We start from the raw sequence: 20463 nt of genomic DNA, 5'->3' as shown, positions 1-20463 counted from the left end.
TGTTGTGTTCAAGGACCCTGACCTTGGCCAGGAAAAACAGGCACTCGCTTGTTTAATTTTTTTGCGGACTAGATTTCTTGAATTTTTTTCTTTTTTGCCTGTGTTTATAAATTACCTAGAGGGCCGTATTCCCCATCCCTGCCATAGATAGTTATTATTATGTTTTTGTGCTAATACGTCAATGTTTCTTGCTGCATGATCACTGTGAGATAAATGCATCTTCAGTTCCTTTTCTTCTCTCTTTATCTCGTGGTCATCAGTCTGTCTAAGAATAGTTTTAAAGCTTCTGGCTAATGCCTTAAATATTCTTTGTTTTAATGACTGCATTATTTGTTCCATGACATCACTCATTCATGTTGCTTTCGCCATATTAATATGACATTTCTCTTTTTTTTTCTTTCCAGCAATGTGACCCAGAAAAGCTGATCACAGAGAGCAAATTTCTACAGCTGGAGTCTCTACAGGAGCTAATGAAGGTTATTCATATTTATTTTCAACCTATATGTATTAGATAAATGTCTTGCTCTGTAATTGATAACTGATGGGGTAGAAGTATTTATTCAAGGTGCTTAGGAATGTTTAGTCATAAAGACAAACCACATTCCTCCCTCAGGCTCTGATATCAGTCACCCCAGATGAAGAGACCTATGATGAAGAGGATGCTGCCTTCTGCTTGGAGATGCTGCTGCGAATCATCCTGGAGAACCGGTAGGAAGGACACTCAGTCAGCCACACCTTAACAGCTCAGTTACATGTGTTGTCTTATTAGCAGAGGTGTGGACTCGAGTCACATGACTTGAACTCGAGTCAGACTCGAGTCACCAATTTGATGACTTTGGACTCGACTTGACAAAATCACAAAACACTTGCGACTCGACTTGAACACCAATGACTCGGGACTTGACTTGGATTCGAGCCTTCCGACTTGAGGTGACTTGATACTTTAATTCAGAGGTCTCCAACACGCCGATCGCGAGATGCCGCTAGAAGAGCAGACTCCCGTCGGGGAGAGCAGAATCTCCAGCCGCTCCTACTCTTGCTGAGAATCCTTGCGGGCAGGGGCGGGTCTTTATTTAGCTAGGCCACCATGCGGCCAATCATATGCAAGGACACACTAGGATCATACCATTATGTGAAAGAAGGGTGGGGGGCACAGCAGGTGTAGTGGTACAGGCCAGCTGCACAGAGCGACGGGGAGACAGATTTAAATGCAAACACGTCGGAAAAAGTCAAGAAATTTGCGAAAACCGAAAAAAGAAGCAGCGTCTGGCTGCATTTCAAAGATACTGGACGAAGCAAAGCTGAGTGCAGGATTTGTAAAATGAAAATAACCTTCAGAGCAGGTTTTTGGTATCCACTCAGGATTTATTGTCAGAGTAGGGAGAAGTTCAGATATTGTACTTGAGTAAAACTACCAGATTGTAGGAATACTCGGTTACAATAAAAAGTCCTGCATTCAAAATGTTACAATTAAAAGTACAAAAGTATTAGCATCAAAATATACTTAAAGTACCACCTGCAGAGGGATGTAGATTCAGGTGTTCTTTTCCCCATAGAGACCGCCTCGCTGCACATTATCCCTTGCATAAAGATAGATTGTGGGTCCCTTATAACATGTTGTACACAGTGGAAATAAACATTCTGGTCACCTCAACATCAGGGATCTTGTATATTAAACTCCTTCTGAATCAAATCGTCATGGTAGCCTTACCTTACTGATCCCTCTTAAAATAGAAAAAAACATGTTACTTTACCAGCAGAGAGAAAATTGATTAGGGGTGTGACTAATAAAGAGCAGTTTGATTATTAAGTATTATTCTGTTGATCGATGTCATTACATTTGGTGAAAAGCACATAATGACTTGTTTATGACTCGTGTTGTCAAAGTTTAGGACTTGGACTTGACTTGAACTTGCCCATCCTGACTTGAGACTTGACTCGGACTTGCAAAACAATGACTTGGTCCTATTTGTGTGTGTGTGTGTGTGTGTGTGTGTGTGTGTGTGTGTGTGTGTGTGTGTGTGTGTGTGTGTGTGTGTGTGTGTGTGTGTGTGTGTGTGTGTGTGTGTGTGTGTGTGTGTGTGTGTGTGTGTGTGTGTGTGTGTGTGTGTGTGTGTGTGTGTGTGTGTGTGTGTGTGTGTGTGTGTGTGTGTGTGTGTGTGTGTGTGTGTGTGTGTGTGTGTGTGTGTGTGTGTGTGTGTGTGTGTGTGTGTGTGTGTGTGTGTAGAGACCGTGTGTCATGTGTGTGGCAGACAGTGCGGGACCATCTCTGCCATCTCTGTGTTCACCCCAACGAGAGCTGCTTCCTGGTGGAGAGGGCCGTGGTGGGACTCCTCCGCCTCGCTATCCGCCTGTTGCGGCGTGAAGACATTAGCTCTCAGGTACACACACACACACACACACACACACACACGGACACACATGGGCCCACACACACATGGGCCCACACACTGCAGCAGCAGGGTTAGTGTGATGTTACAGGCTAAGATAATCATCTCAGGTCAGCACACTGAAAGGCCAGCTCAAATCCAAACAGCTGATGCTGCTCCACAGATTTGTGTCTTCTCATGTCCTTGACCAGCAGGTCTTAAAGATATCGTCTGTCTAAAATCTGTTTTTAAACATAAATCATGCTGCATCTGGAGCTGGCTTTTATATAGATGCTTTTTATTTTCCAAAAGGCCTGTAATCTATGATATGCTAGTTACTGATTCATCTGTGTATAACTGTCAAGATGAATCATTCCGTCTTTAAAAAATCTAAAACAATGGTCCATCACAGTTCCTAAAAGTCCAAGGTGATGTCTTTAAATGTTGTGTTTTGCCAGTGCAAATTGAAAATGATATTCCCTTAAATATGATCTGAATATTTGTGAATCTGAAAGAGCATTCACTGCGGTTAATCTTTAATTCATGTAATTCGGTAAACTTCAAACAACTTGGGTACACATACTTTCTAACGAGGTTTCACAAAGATGTGCTTGGTGAATAATATGCTGCCAAAGAGTATAGAGCAGTATTCAGGAATGGAAGACTGTAACACATGCAGCCCATGTACACAGACAAACCAAAGCATCCATCCGCCTCAAATACTCACTAGAGTATATTTGTATTTACTTGCCCTATTTCTTCTGTTTTTCAGTTTTTATTGTGTTGCACTGTTGGTGGAGCCTGTGACATAAGATGTTCATCATCATAACTACACTGTAGCTGTGTACGTATGACTAATAAAAGCCTTGAACCTTGAGAGAGAAAATAACAGTTTACAGTAAGATAAATCCGCCAGCCTGTTCCTCTTTAATGCTTTCATGGCACAACAAATATAAATGGGACACAAAATGTAGGGTCAGGGATCTGCTTGATCTGAAAACTCTTTCACCAGGGTCCCAGAGCTAATCCGACATCTAGTCATGTGTGACCAGGGCCGCCTTAATGCACGGGCTGACCTGGGCTGAAGCCCAGGGGCCTACAGAGATCGGGGTCCTATCATGAGCCAATACAACAACAAAGAAAGATTAAAATTGAAAGTTTTTTTTTTTTCTTTCGGATGTTTTTAAAAAGAAATTAAATAAAGAAAGTCTTGGCTTTAAGAATATGAAACTTTTGTTTCCAAAATCACACGATAAATACATTTTTGAAGCTTGTAAAGGGAAGAAGACAGCTGTCCCTCGCCACTCTGCTGTTCCCCTCCCTCCGCTGAAATTATGAATGTAAGGCGTATAGTAATCATAGATAACACGGCAGGGTCCGGTACAGTTTGTTTTCATCTGGTTTCAAATAAACAAAGTCTTGGCTTTCAGAATATTAAACTTGTTTCGGCAAATTCATATGATAAATACAACTTTGAAGCTTGTAACGGCATAATTACAAGCGGAAAACGGAGTAACTTGACGTCACAGCAGGCATAACAACAGCCGGTGTTTCTCGTGAGTATTTTCCCCGGGACGCAATACACACAAACGCAAAAATACACAAACACACACACGTATAAACACACACACACTCGTGAGTTTCCCCCAGACCAGTAATCCAAACGAAAATATCTTCCCTCCGTAGTATTTTGATCATTTGCTCCGCTAATTAATCAGACCGATGGATTCCAGAGATTTTTCTCAAAAATGATGACTCCGTAACAGTCAGTGGACACTACTTAACAGCCAATCAGAATGAGAATATGTTTCACATGTGACGTATTCAAATTGCGAGTGATTGAGTGACAGATGAAGGTTGTTTAGGAGAAAAAGTTTGAGAAGAAAAAGTTTGAGAGTGGCGCTCGGAAAAAGGAAATTGTTGAGGGAAAAGTAGTTTCGAGACAAGCAGCTATTACAAAAAATGCCGAAGTTTACAGGTTATTTTAAACCTGTAGGCCAGGATGAGGAGGAAGGACAGATGAGTTCTGTACCGAGCAGTAGCGGTGCCGGCCGTGGGGCCTCGGAGCCAAGTAGGCCGTCTGGTTCTGATAGCGATGGAGTAGCGGGAGAGGAAAAACAGACAGGAGGGATGTTGGAGGAGATGGAGAGGACGACGAGGACTTGCTACGTGGAGGGGAGCCAACGGCAACCGGACAAATACATGAGGGAGGTCCGATACGTCACTCATCTGGAGGAGAGGACCAGGCGCGCGTAGAGCAGAGTGGAGAAGTGCCATCACAGAGCCTGCCGAGGCTATAAATGACTTTGATTTGCTGTTTAAATAGGGGGCCTACAAAATCAGCCCCAGGGCCTGATGGCAGGTTAAGGCGGGCTTGTGTGTGACAGGTGGTCACTGACAATAGGGATGAGTCATGTTATCATGTCAGCGCTGATGACCTACAGTATACTACAGTAAGGTTCACAGGTGGACTGCAGGTGTTTATGTTTTGTGTCAAACCTACTTTTCAATATGACCACTGTCTGAACACTAATATCATCAGCAGTCCTGCATTGTGTCCAACAAAGACTCTGTGACATGTGTACTGATAAGAAGGTAATTTAATGCTGACCTGACCTCTTACTAGGAGGTGACCTACATTTAAACCCCTTGATTTAATACTGAGCAATCAGCATTGCATGTCTTGTATGTGTGTTGGTCTGTGTATATGTACACATACACAGTTTGAACTCTGAACACAGCATCCAATATATTTCAATGACTTGAAGTTAATTTAAAATACTCCATACTATCCTCTAAACATCTTACCTGTTTAAATCGTTTTTTGGATAGATTTCATAAGTAAATGTTGACTGAGGAGAATTTTTCCAATGTTTGTGGCTGTTTAAAATAAATTGAATAATAAAGAAAACATGTAGAGGAGGACATTTGACTAAAAATGTTTGTACAGTATGTGACCTCTTTTCTGACAGTGATGTTGGAATCATAAAATATCAGTAACATTTCAAATTGAGGCTCTGTGTCAGAGTGGTGAGGGATTGTTGTTGCAGCAGCTGTTTTTCAGCCATGATGATCCTCTACTTCAGATCAAATATAAGCAGCCATAGTAGGAAGAGAACTTTACTGTTGAAGTGATCCGCAAAGTAGCACTTTATTAAAAATCATTGGAAATCCTGTATTTGACCTAAAGTAATTATATTGCATATATTACCCCCTGATGGTCTCTCCATGTACCCCCGCAGGTCCTCCACTCGCTGCGCCTCCTGCTGATGATGAAGCCTCACGTCCTGTCCCGGGTCAGCAGGGAGGTGGCCTATGGCCTCCATGAGCTACTGAAGACTAACGCAGCCAACATCCACTGCACCAACGATTGGTTCACACTCTTCTCCCTGCTGGAGTGCATTGGAGCTGGAGTCAAACCTCCCGCCTCCTTCCAGCTCTCCTCCACCCACAGCGACCACGACGCAGGTATATGTCCCTCCACATCTCAACAAAAACATCGAATAAAACGTGTTACACTGATGAACACAACCTTTATTACGCATTCTTTGGCACCATCAATACTTCTTAAACTTAAAGCCAATCATTTTTAATAATGTTATTGGACTACAGACATTTCCCTCGGACTGATTGAGTTTACAATAAGCAGCCGTTAATCCCTAAAAGAAGATCAAAGCAAAGTATTAGCTAGGGGTGGGCGATATGACGATATATATCATTGAGACGATATTAGGTCTCCACGATATGCCTTTTCAGAGATATCATATCTATCGTGATAGTGCACCAGGGTAGGATTTTCACGGCGGCCGTGAAGCCCCGAAAATAATTGTACGTGCTCCGGCCACCATGGCCTGCGTGCCCCTGATACTGTTAAAATCTCGAAGTTGCTTTAAAAGCGTCAGAACAGTGGTTTCTGAACTGCGTTATGCTGCGTTCACAAAGGACGCAATGCGAATTTTCTCACCCTAACTGCTGGAATTTCACTGCGGCTGTCAGCTGTGTTTACTCCTGTCATTCAAACAGGACACGCTGGAGAGGGGGCGGGGCTTATATCCATGCAAATACTGTGGTGGAAACCAACTACGACAAAATTAACCTATTTTACCGTGATTAAATTGTAATACACGTTTCAAAATTATGCCGAAGTAACTAAATACTGATAACGGTTAGTAAAAACCAAGCTGTCTAGTCAGGATTCAGACAGTATTGCACTTCATTTATTGTCTTGGTTGATTCTGTTGGCTTATATTTTATTTTATCAATAAGGTATTTATATTGTTTTTCCCTTTTGAAACAGATGTTCAGTTATGTTAAAGTCTTTGATTGCACTTCAAGTCTAAAGTTTACATTTTAATTGTTTGGCACTAACTTTTCCTCATTGATGTTTTATGTTTTACTTAGTTATGTTTTACTCTCCTTTTCATGCGTATTGATGTTACATCACTGCTAGTGCTACCTAAAACAGAAAGTGCATTTTTATACTGAGAAACTGTGCCTTGAATATTTATTTAGCAAGAGAGTGCACTTTACTTGGTGAAGAAACCAGTGTTAACATTTGTTGTGTAGGGTGTTAGGCCTACCTACTTGAACACTGAGGAAGCCATATCAAAATTCCTGTTGAATTGTTCATTCAGGGATTCATTGCAGAATTAAAACCAGCTTGAAATTGTATTTTGGTCTGTTACTCCTTTTTATTTTTGTTTTTGTTAGCTTGTAGGTGGTTGTACTGTTAAGTAACTTGAAAAATAACCATAATAACCAACATGAAAAAATATTGTGATAAATATCGTCTATCGTGATACTGCTTGAAAAATATTGTGATATTATATTTTTCAATATCGCCCACCCCTAGTACTAGCATATGTATACTAAACCTCATTGTTTTAGTTTTTAAATGGATTAAAAAAACATTGAAAATATGAATTAAGATGATGCAACCCTTAAACGGTTTCTGTATCCTAGGAGAAACAGTCATTTCACAAGCTCCATGTGTATAACATGGGAGTAATACGGATGTAATATTGGTGTAATAACAGTGTAATGTGGGTGTAGTAACCATGTAATATGGGTTTAACATGGTTGTAACAATGGGGATGTATTTATGTGTAATATTGGTGTGATAACAGCCTAATATAAGTGTAATGTAGAAAACAGCATTCAGTTTATTTTCCCAAAAAGTATATTTGATTTCCTATTTAAAGAGCAACTTGCAGGTTAGAGACACCCGTGAATAAATGTGTAGGAAAATGATGAATACACTAGATTTTCCCAAAAATATACAGAAATATACACTACAGTGACATCTGGCGTCGTTTTAGTAAGACATTTTCACTTCCGCATAATAAAGCCTCTGCACGTGACCTCCCGCGTGTGACGTAACATGGGGGAAACATGGAGGAGAGCGGCCTGTCTAACGTATGAATAAACATGGATCACAATGCTAGTTTTGACACAGAAGAGGTTGAAAATATATATTCAAATGCATATGATTATAATTATGAGCCTGCTAGGCGTCCAAGAGACCAGGAGCAGCCAAGGATTAGAAAAAATAACGGCCATCGGAGATAAATGGAGCTTTGGTGTGTGGAGAACCAGTGGAGAACCGAGCAGCTGTCTTGGTGAGTGACCGGCGTTAGCATGTTAGCTAACGTCAGTCACATCACAACATTGTAAAGTTAGCAATCATATATCAGGCTATAACTAAAGTAGTATTGATAATATAGTAACGTTACTGGCAGGACTGTTGATACTGATCCATAACAGAAACTAATGCGCAAGTATCAGCCGTATCTCGCGTTACCTAATGCAACTCCACACTACGGTGCTGTGTACCGGAGGGGAGACGCGAGATACGGCTGATACTTGACGATCTGGCGGAAAAAGGTTGTGGAGCCTCCGTTGATATGCCGTTGTAAATAGCTTGATGGAAAGCAGGTGTGTAGTCGGGGAGGGTGCACAGCTGATTGCAGCAGGTGAGTGGAGGTTGAGCCGGGAGCCAGGAGTGACAGCCACCACGCCCACACAGACAGGGGGAAACAAACAAACACAAAGGAGACAGCTGGAGCAGTACAGCCACCACAGGTTTACCTAATGCAACTCCACACTACGTCTTACGGTGCCGTGTACCAGAGGGGAGAAAGAGAGAGCAGCGAAGGGGGGGAGAGAGATGTAATATGGTTTCTTGATAAAGCTGTGGAGGGTATGTGCTGCAGGGAGGTGGATGCACAACGCACCCAGGAACGAACGCTAGCTCCGGTCCTATTCCCGTGAGGGAAACTGTGGACTCGATGCCCTGAAAGGCTTGAGTTTGTGCAACCTACACAAGCTCACCATGATTACAAATGGTGAAATGCAATGTAAAATGACCGAAAAAATACCAGCTCACTAAATCATATCCGCTCAAACCAACTACAAACTACTACCGCGGATTGGGCAGAGAACGAGTCCGAGAAAGTTAACTCCCCCATGTGACGTAATATGACGCGTTTGACGTATGAAGTTAAAAAAAAAGCAGTTTTTAGTAGCAGAGCTCAAAATGGCTCCTTTTCCTCTGAATTCCTGCCCTTATGTCTTGTAAAACATATCAAATCCTGCATTAACCTTTTTAATTGTAATTTTCAGGCAAGTTTAAGCATAAATGTAGTAAAAAAGAAAACCTGCAAGTTGCTCTTTAAGGGTTTAAGAGATTGTCCCAACATGTTTTGTTTGTGAACCCATAAAGGCTGTGGATTATCCATTAAACAAAGAGACCTTTTTATTTTGTTCACCCAGTGAAATTCTAATACAAATGTATTGTCCTGTGTGTGTGCAGGGGCGCAGTCGGACAGCGAGCTGGCGTCTCATCATGTCAGCGAAGTGGACTCAGAGCGCGGCTACACCTCAGACTCAGGAGTCTACACGGAGCACAGCAAGACCAGGGTCCCTCGCTCTGCCACAGACCTGGATGTAGCAAGCAGCGGCTGGCTCCTGGTAAACACACACACACACACACACACACACACACACACACACACACACACACACACACACACACACACACACACACACACACACACACACACCATCATCGGCTGTCACTCGTAGGAGAGTATGACTGTCCTCCTTCTTGGTCCTTGTGGGTCTTCATGTGGGCGTAGAGGCCGATTCTGGACCCGATTATTCTTGTGCAATGTGGACATGGGAATGTAGTGGTGGACACACACACACACACACATACACACACACACACACACACACACACACACACACACACACACACACATACACACACACACACACACACACACACACACACACACACACATACACATACACACACACACACACACACACACACACACACTCACACACATACAAAAGCACATACTCACACTCATACACACACACACACACACACACACACACACACACACACACACACACACATACACACACACACACACACACACACACACACACATACACATACACATACACACACACACACACACACACTCACACACATACACAAGCACATACTCACACTCATACACACACACACACACACACACACGAACACACACACACATGTAACAATGTAACCTTAGAACAGAAGAAACCAAGATACTTCATATAAAAAATGTAGTTAGAGTAAAGTTTACAAATGCTGTATAAGCGTAATACATTGATTAAAAGACTGTTTCATAAATCAGGTGTCCAGTATGGGCATAGATATGTCTCTATCTATCTATCCATCTATATATCTATCCATCTATCTATACATACATCCATCCGTCTATCTGTCCGTCTATCTACCTATCTATCTACCTATTTACCTATCTATCTACCTATCTACCTATCTATCTGCCTGCCTGTCTGCCTGCCTACCTACCTACCTACTAGTTGTTCGGAAAGGTTTTGTCATTGTATTGCTCTTTACCGGCACCTGCAGAGTACAGGACTTTACATTGTACTACAATTTTACTTTAATTGTAACTTTGACCCGCTTGACTGAGTACACAACAAACAATGAAGAAAGAGTTTTATCTGGGCTGCTTCGCTGCCAGCTGCTCCCCCTGGGATCCGAAAGTGGCGTATAGCCTGTACTTCAACATCAACGAAAGTGCTCGATATATACTGTATTGAACCAATAAACTAACACAAACTAACTTGCTTCCTCACTGTCACCATCATCGTCACCACTCCCATCAACACCCCCTTAACACCTGCATTGAGGAGATATATTTGCAGATCTGTTTTACACTTGCAAATTTATTTGTGAGTTTGCAAATCTTTTAAATGCATTTGTGGATGGTGTTTTACATTTACAAATCACATATTTACACACAAATTATTTTTATGTTCACACAAATAATTATGCCCATATGTCCAGCTATGGCTGTTGATTTATATTTATGTGGTCTGTATGTGTTTCAGGTTGGGAAAGATGACACTGCAGTGAGCTCTAAAGCTCAGCTCAATAACCCCCTGGTCAACCAGTACAGTCTGACTCTGGGTCAGGACCTGGGCCAGCATGACACCAAGTCTCTCATCAAGTGTATGGAGACGCTGTCCTTCATCGTCCGTGATGCCGCCCATGTCACCCCTGATAACTTTGAGCTGTGTGTCCACGCTATACGAGTGTTTGTGGAGGCCAGTCTCAATGGAGGTGAGACATTGAACTACATTTGAAATGTCACGGGAGCTATTTAAAAGAAGGCACTCGGATAAAGATATAAAAGTACCCAGAGATGATTACAAATAGATAGTAACTGGATAGTGTTACAGCTTGTGAGCAGAAGCTTCAATAGGTCCTCCATGTGAGGCACCATTTTGCTTCACTCATTACAGGGTGATTTAGTACTGCACATCTGTGAAGCTGGGGGATTTGTGAGACAGACTCATAATGATATTGGTCCAATCCGTCAGCAGAGGCGGAGACTCCATGTCCCCACCTTGTAATGCAGGCTTTCCATTAAGTATGTGAAGTGTCAGAGCAAACAGAACACAATCTAAAACTGTTGATCCATCATGAGTGTTCCTTTTATTAGGGCTGTGATTTAAATTCATCTTATTGAATGGGTATTAGTTATTTAGAGAAAAGTTAGATATTCTTTTAGAAATAATTTGATTTGGCTTATCCGAGTGTTAACCTAAATATCCAGTATATGGCAGGTACTTCTGCACAAATTCACCAGTCTTGCATTTACACACCCCAATAACTTTAAGAGAAAGGATGTTTTATGAATCAAATGTTGTATCAGTGTGTAGAAATCATTTGACTGAAATACAAGTACAAATTCGTACATCCTGTTTACAGCAGCAGCCATGTGTCTTCAGTCTGCCTGTCTTCTCCCCCCCCAGCCCCCCCACCCCACCTCAGTGTCCTGCCCTACAGTCCTCACCCTCTCTCAGCCCTTTCAAATCCTTGTCATCTGCCCCTAAAACCTTTTCCTCCCCTGTTTCCATTCATCCCTGCCTGTGCTGTTGTGATCTACAGTATGACAGGGATTAGGCTTGAGAAATGGCTGTGGTGCACTTGAGCTGATGGCCTATTGATTTTCTCCCTTCAGGCCATTAGATACACGCTGTCAACAGAGCTTTACGCAGACAACAAAAGCGATAGGTCGATCAAAGCACTGAGCTGAGGCACTGCGCTAATCTGTATGAGATACTAATCGAAAGTGCAACACCTGCTATTACTCCTTTCAGGCCTGTGGTCCCACTTCACTTTCGATTGAAGGTCGTTTCAATATAACTGGAAGGTTTGTTTTGGAAATGGCCCATAACTCTGTGGTTGTTTTGAGGATCACTTTGGGTGTGATGAGGTCATGAAATTATTTTTTTTGCATGAAAAAGCATTTAACACTTGGGTGTGTGCAACGGCTGCATGCCAGTAACAATGGCTTGTCGTGAACATATTGAGTTTGATGTTTGTCACAGAGTCTTTGCATTGTCTTCAGAGTCCGATCCACTCTCTGGCCTAATACACCTGTAGTGTGACTATAGGTCAGCTTCACACAGCAGCACCGTAGGCAGGCCCATCATGTTTTTTTTTCCATTAGCTCAATCAATCAATCATTGTTTTTATATAGCCCAATATCACACATTTTACATTTGTCTCAGTGGACTTTACCACTTGTACAGAATATGAATATGACACCCTCTGTCCTTGGACCCTCACATCGGACAAGGAAGAACTTCCAAAGAAACCCCACAGTTAATGGGAAATGGAAGAAACCTCGAGGAGAGCAACAGAGGAGCAATAGATTGTGTGTGTTAATTAAAAAGATAATACATTTAAGACATAGGCACATTAGTGCAGATGCTGGAGAATGCATGTGTCTATACATTTTCAAGGTGTTCTCCAAACTGTTATGGGATGGGTGTGACCTTCACTCAAAGAATAACTCAGCTGCCATCACAGAAGCTTCTGCAGGTCTATTGGAGTGTGTTTCCTCTTTGCTCAGCATACCTCAACTCACCTAAACATCTTTGGGAAGACTTGAAATCAGAAGAGATGAGTCAGGCGCTTTTGGAATGCTAGAAAAACGAAGTGGTCGGTACCATAATTATAGCCATCAAATGGCATTCAAGGGTCAGATACAACCCCCCCCAAGGAAAAGAATCACCTCTAGTTGTATATCCTAAATACTAAAGATCTGTATCTCATTTGATTATTTGCTCCCTTAGGTTACCGCAACCACGATAAGAAGAAGAGCCACAAGTACGAGTTGTCCAAATCCCGGATGAGGAAGAAGGCAGGGGGGAAGGACAAGGAGGGGGGAGGAGGCACAAGGCGAGGGGGCAGCCGGGTGTCCAGCCAGCGTCCATCACGTTCCCATAGCGACGAGGAGGAAGACGAGGGAGTGCCGGCCAGCTACCACACGGTGTCATTACAGGTTAGTCAGGACGTAAGTACCACAGCAGTCTCTACCTGTCTACCTCTCATGATGGAGGCCCAGCTTCTTGTTTCAGGGGGGGGGATTTAGCTTCATTTAGCAGATCTAAAAGGATTGATTCAAAGCAGCTCTCTGCTCAGTGGCTTTGTAAACAGAGCTTTAGGTGAATATGGTCGTAGCATCAAGAGGTTTTTGGGAAATCAAAAAGCTTTGGCTCAGAGATGGACCTCTACGGCAGGTGTACATGTCTATAATGAAAGAATTGAAAATGTTGCATATTTAATCTTTCATTAGAGCAGTCAAAATAGCTTATACAACCATGTCATTATTTGAACAGAGCAATGCACCTGCCTGACAGTATCCCTGTCGTTTCTGGTGTGGTGTTGGGTTGTGTGTGAATGTAAGGCTGGACAATGATACCAGTCAAGAGTATTGTTATCATGTTGCCATTATAATTATTTTCAGACAGTTATTAGTTATAAGGGAATTCTGAATAAATTATAATTCTGAAAACAGTTTAGAACTGATACGTAACTCTGTATATCTTTACTTTGATACATGCAGTCTTTAATTGATTAGTAGCTAATACATAAAAGGAGTAAAAGTTCAACTGATTGTAAGAAAACACATACAATATGTTCAATGACCCAGATGTTTGAAGGGCTTCATAAATCATTTGTGACTGACCCCATGCATGTTTGTTGTAGTAAATGATTAAAACTGAGACTTCAGTAAGCCTAGTCTTCATGTGCCTCTATACATTTAGACCTAAACTGTAGATCTCTAAAGCCAAACGTGGAGTTATTGTAAACATTGGGGTGTGTGTATGTTTGGTTCAGCTGCTGGATCTGATGCACACACTGCACACCCGGGCTGCCAGCATCTACAGTTCCTGGGCGGAGGAGCAGCGCCACCTGGAGGCGGCCGGCCGGAGGATCGAGGCGGACTCTCAGACTCTGTGGAGCAGCTGCTGGTGCCCGCTGCTGCAAGGTATGCTAACAGACTACACGCTAACACAGGCTACGCGCTAACACAGGCTACGCGCTAACACAGGCTACAAGCTAACTGCTTTGGAGCTCCTGGTAATAATACCTCACTAGAGCTGTTAGTGCTCATTTATTTCAAACTAACAAATATTGCCAGTCTTAAAATGTTTACTGTTTAAGCGTATTTCCTGTTGGGTTGCAGTGATATACTGGTTTAGGGTAAAACCATAGTTTAACTAATTGAAGATTAGCAAACCATGCCCATTTGATTATGTGTTAGATGTACACTGATTGTATATAATAAATAAAGGTTGAATATTAGGTGTGAAAAGGCCAAGATTAGATATGAGATAGTTATGAGTATAAAAAACAATATAATAATGAATGTGGCTGATATTTTTTTCTTAGCGTTATGACAACATATTCAACAAGTTTTAAAGTAGGTTACTCAAATAGTTTTTGAAGAAGTGTGACTTATATATCTACTATGAAAGAAAATTAATAATAAAAATGTAACTTCTCCGTTCCCTGTGATTGGTACACTATGTAGTTACTTCTTACTTAACTTAAAGGTGGGGTAGGTAATTTTGGAGAAACCAGCTCGAGTGCGCTAGAATTTGAAAATACACAGCCGGAAAAAATCGGCCACTTCCTTACAGAGCCCCTCCTCCAACACACACGAACATGACCAATGAGGGCACGAGATAAGTTTCAGGGTTCGTAGGGGTGGTGGAAATCCTTTGTACGAGGTGTTTTCAAGGTTTGAAAAGTGCTTGAATTTTGGGAATGGTTCTTGAATTTGGGATAAAGTGCTTCGAATTGTAAATACTTTACTTCGCTTTTTAGATTAAAAGAAAATAAAGAAGTTGGAGCGAGCTTAATTGCTTCGCTTTTACATAAAACAGCTCCGCTCCGGCCTTCCCCTATGCGCGTGACCTGCAAGTGTTTTTGTTACGTGTGACCTGGGCATTCTGATGAGTGATAGATGACAGTATGCCAGGAGGTTACCGTTTCGAGGGTCAAGCCCACGAGTAGCCTCCTGCAAAGTTTGAAAAAAATAACGATGGGAGAGTCTGCGCTGATGAGCCACATGAAAGGTACGCCGTAGTAGAGCATTTTAGATTAGGCTAACGTTGTATGTTACGTTTGTTTAAGCTAACGTTAGCAAGCTGAATACCGAACTCGATGAGGGATAATAATAATAATTGCAGGGGACAATCATTTCAGAGGAGCGTACCTATGTTAATATGTGCGTTGCAGTCGCCATCCTGTGGTGTTCAGAGGATGAAGCACTCACTGTTGTAATTCAACCCAGTCTCACGGCATTTCGTGTTATAGTCACGAAATATAATATATTGATTCGACACAGAGCGATTTTGAAAGCAATGTATTTCTACTGGTAGTATGTTTCGTTCCCAAACCAAATGTGACTTGCTCTATCGAAATCAGTCACATTGACCCGAAGACACATTTTCGTTTATTACTGGTCTGGGGAAAGCTCGCGAGTATGTGTGTGTTTGTGTATTTTTTTGCATTTGTGTGTGTGTGTTTGTGTACCGGGGAAACACTCACAAGAAACACCGGCTGTTGTTATGCTTGCTGTGACGTTAAGTTACTCCGTTCTCCGCTTGAAATTATGCCGTTACAAGCTTCAAAGTTGTATTTATCATCTGAATTTGCCGAAACAAGTTTAATATTCTAAAAGCCAAGACTTTGTTTATTTGAAAACAAACTGTCCGAACCCTGTCGTGTTATCTATGATTACTATACGGCGTACGCCTTTACTTCATAATTTCAGCCGGAGAGAGGGGGAGCGGCGCTGCGGAAGAGCAGGGTGTGAATTGAGAGATGCCTCTTCTTCCCTTTCCAAGCTTTAAAAATGTATTTATCGTGAGATTTTGGAAGTAACAGTTTCATATTCTGAAAGCCAATACTTTGTTTATTTAAAATCAAACAAAACACCCGAACCCTGAAAAACTAGTTTTTTTACACAAATCCACGTTTATTTTTTAAATGAGCCGTTGCTACTTTTGACTGATTTCGATAGAGCGGGTCACAAATAATAACAAATTTAGAAGGAACAAAATATATACATATTTCAGTATTCTGAGGCTCTGAGCCCCATTTATGTTCCTCACAGACGGCAAAAAAAGCCCGACATACGATTTAAAATGATAAAACAATAACGGTGGCTTGATATTGAGTAAGAACATGTTTTTATGAACCACACAGCTTCGGGTCTTCCAAGACCCGACCGGACTAAAAGATGCAGGCACGAAACGCACTACTTGGTTGCGTAATTAGACCGTAGCTTGTTAGTATGTTGTTATAAATTATAAAGTGAGGATTTGACCGGTTGATACTTTTAGAAACAGGCTTTAAAATAAAATCTTGAAGTATTATACAAGTAAAACTACATTTTGCTTTAATCCCATAAAATTGTAGAATGAACACAGTCTTCCTTTGAAGATGTATAAGTCAGGTGTCTTGACTAGTCAAAATTACCTACAAATCATTGTACACATTTGTAAATATTATTTTCCACTCCATAATATGCTACCAGAGGTGGAATAAGTACTCAGATATTGTACTTGAATGAAAGTATAAGTACTCAGATCTTGTAGTGAAAGTAGAAGTACTCAGATGTTGTACTTGAGTAAAAGTACTCAGATCTTGTTCTTGAGTAAAAGTAAAAGTACTCATATCTTGTACTTGAGTAGAAGTACTCAGATATTGTACTTGAGTAAAAGTAGAAGTACTCAGATCTTGTACTTGAGTAAAAGTAGAAGTACTCAGATCTTGTAGTGAAAGTAGAAGTACTCAGATCTTGTACTTGAGTAAAAGTAGAAGTACTCAGATCTTGTAGTGAAAGCAGAAGTGCTCAGATGTTGTACTTGAGTAGAAGTACTCAGATCTTGTACTTGAGTAAAAGTAGAAGTACTCAGATCTTGTAGTGAAAGTAGAAGTACTCAGATCTTGTACTTGAGTAGAAGTACTCAGATCTTGTACTTGAGTAAAAGTACTCAGATCTTGTACTTGAGTAAAAGTAGAAGTACTCAGATCTTGTAGTGAAAGTAGAAGTGCTCAGATGTTGTACTTGAGTAGAAGTACTCAGATCTTGTACTTGAGTAAAAGTAGAAGTACTCAGATCTTGTAGTGAAAGTAGAAGTACTCAGATCTTGTAGTGAAAGTAAAAGTCCTCAGATGTTGTACTTGAGTAGAAGTACTCAGATATTGTACTTGAATAAAAGTAGAAGTACTCAGATCTTGTACTTGAGTAAAAGTAGTAGTAATCAGATCTTGTACTTGAGTAAAAGTAGAAGTACTCAGATCTTGTACTTGATTAAGAGTAGAAGTACTCAGATCTTGTACTTGAGTAAGAGTAGAAGTATCAGAGTGTAGGAATACTCTGTTACAAGTCAAAGTCCTGCATTCAAAATGTTCCTCAAGTAAAAGTAGAAAAGTGTTATCATCAAAATATAGTGAAAGTAGCGACAGTAAAAGTAGTCATTGTGCAGATTGGTCCATTTCAGAATAATAGATATGATATGTTTTATAATGATTGATCATGAAAGTGTTCTCAAAGCTGCTAAAGGTGCAGCTAGTTTGAATGACTTTGTATACTGCAGGGTAGCTTGTGGATTTGCTCCAGGTGGAACTAAAGTCTGATTTAACACTTGATTATATTTCACATCATTCATCCACATCTTTAAAGTAACTAAAGGTATTAAATACATGTAGTGGAGTAAAAGTTCACCGTTTACCTCTGACTTATGTTTACTGCCAACCTAAAAGTGCCTCAAAAATTGTAATCAATAATGTATTGAAAAGTTATTTGGCTGATTGTTTTATCACTCATTTTGAAATATTAAACTTAGTTTTCTTTTCTTTAATTTTTCATCCTCATGTAGAATGCTATCACGAAACACACATGTGGTTGTTTATAGCATAAAGAACATCTGATTTAATGTGAGGTAGGGAAATAATCATTTGAGTATAAGTATATGTACATAAATATGTAATTTGCTGTAAGATGCACTTTGAAAAGTGCTTGAATTTGGAAAAGGTGTAAGAACCCTGAAATTTGTGCACAGATGGAAGGCTGACAGTCAGGTAGGCCATCCAGTTATTTTAGCCGGGCCGGCTAAAGTGATTGGTCATGCTTTTTACAGTGCTACGGCTTCCACAGATGACATGTTTTTTAATGTATTTATTGTCAAAGCACTTAAGATATTCATTGCTATCAGGTGGTTAAGAGGATTCCATGGAATATAACAAAAAGTGTATCTGAAATAAATTGCATACCCCACCTTTAAGCGCATGATTACCTTTATGAAACCTCGGGGGGGGGGGGGGGGGGGGGGGTCATGTTGATTATTAACTCGAACATGTGTCCTCACGAATATTACAATGGTAATGTTTGATTGATGGTGCTTGTAACTTCCCCCAGCATCTATACATGTGTGCAATATGTTAGGAGTGTGAATATCCATGCCTCTGATTTGGAGGAGACAAATGCTTACTGTGCAGTTTAGTTTCAGCATCTTTACCCCTGTTTCACTCTGATGTATCCCATGTTGAGCAATGTTCAGGTCAGTTTGAGGCTGCCCTGACTCCTGTCTTATTGTCCTGTGTTCACGCTGCAGGCATTGCGTGGTTGTGCTGTGATGCCAGGCGTCAGGTGCGTATGCAGGCCCTCACTTACCTGCAGAGGGCGCTGCTGGTGCATGACCTGCAGACTCTGGACGCCACAGAGTGGGAGTCCTGCTTCAATAAGGTGAGAGGAGTCAGTGGATTACATGCGTAAAACATATTATAAACCAAATCATTGGGCTGTCCTCACACTGTGTGTGTATTTGTTTGCAGGTGCTTTTCCCCCTGCTGACTAAGCTGCTCGACAACATCAGCCCAGCAGATGTTGGGGGGATGGAGGAGACCAGGATGAGAGCATGCACCCTCCTGTCAAAGGTGCATAGCACACCCTGCAACACACTCTGAAATACACACTGCAACACACCCTGCAACACACCCTGCAACACACCCTGGAACACACCCTGCAACACACTCTGAAATACACACTGCAACACACCCTGCAACACACCCTGCAACACACCCTGCAACACACCCTGCAACACACCCTACAACACACACTGCAACACACCCTGCAACACACACTGCAACACACCCTGCAACACACACTGCAACACACCCTGCAACACACCCTGCAACACACACTACAACACACCCTGCAACACACCCTGCAACACACCCTGCAACACACCCTGCAACACACCCTACAACACACCCTACAACACACCCTGCAACACACACTACAACACACACTACAACACACCCTGCAACACACCCTACAACACACCCTACAACACACCCTGCAACACACCCTGCAACACACCCTGCAACACACCCTACAACACACCCTGCAACACACCCTGCAACACACCCTACAACACACCCTGCAACACACCCTACAACACACCCTGCAACACACCCTACAACACACCCTGCAACACACCCTACAACACACCCTGCAACACACCCTACAACACACCCTGCAACACACCCTACAACACACCCTGCAACACACCCTGCAACACACCCTACAACACACCCTGCAACACACCCTACAACACACACTACAACACACCCTGCAACACACACTACAACACACACTGCAACACACCCTGCAACACACACTGCAACACACCCTGCAACACACACTACAACACACCCTGCAACACACACTGCAACACACCCTACAACACACCCTACAACACACCCTACAACACACCCTGCAACACACCCTGCAACACACCCTACAACACACCCTGCAACACACCCTGCAACACACCCTACAACACACCCTGCAACACACCCTGCAACACACCCTACAACACACCCTACAACACACCCTACAACACACCCTGCAACACACCCTACAACACACCCTACAACACACCCTAGAACACACCCTACAACACACCCTGCAACACACCCTACAACACACCCTACAACACACCCTACAACACACCCTACAACACACCCTGCAACACACCCTACAACACACCCTGCAACACACCCTACAACACACCCTGCAACACACCCTACAACACACACTACAACACACCCTGCAACACACACTACAACACACACTGCAACACACCCTGCAACACACACTGCAACACACCCTGCAACACACCCTGCAACACA

At 42.0% G+C, this 20463-nt stretch overlaps 1 protein-coding gene across 3 annotated transcripts in view; it reads left to right on the top strand.

The window, feature by feature from the left end:
- The window catches only part of gbf1 (golgi brefeldin A resistant guanine nucleotide exchange factor 1), a 149134-nt gene that overhangs the window by 116440 nt on the left and 12231 nt on the right, over positions 1–20463 (top strand). For 2 of the 3 annotated variants that reach the window (XM_079689598.1, XM_079689600.1), the window contains 10 exons: positions 405–476; positions 614–708; positions 2228–2381; positions 5612–5837; positions 9181–9338; positions 10785–11016; positions 13041–13261; positions 14089–14239; positions 18882–19012; positions 19102–19203. In XM_079689598.1, the coding sequence (XP_079545724.1) occupies positions 405–476; positions 614–708; positions 2228–2381; positions 5612–5837; positions 9181–9338; positions 10785–11016; positions 13041–13261; positions 14089–14239; positions 18882–19012; positions 19102–19203 (1542 nt within the window). The remainder of the gene's footprint in view (positions 1–404; positions 477–613; positions 709–2227; positions 2382–5611; positions 5838–9180; positions 9339–10784; positions 11017–13040; positions 13262–14088; positions 14240–18881; positions 19013–19101; positions 19204–20463) is intronic. The other variant, XM_079689599.1, reaches the window with a different exon arrangement.

The sequence above is a fragment of the Notothenia rossii genome (genome assembly GCF_949606895.1).
Source record: "Notothenia rossii genome assembly, chromosome: 6".
NCBI lineage: Eukaryota > Metazoa > Chordata > Actinopteri > Perciformes > Nototheniidae > Notothenia > Notothenia rossii.
Note: the sequence above shows the minus strand (reverse complement) of the source record. Positions and strands in the feature narration are given on the sequence as shown.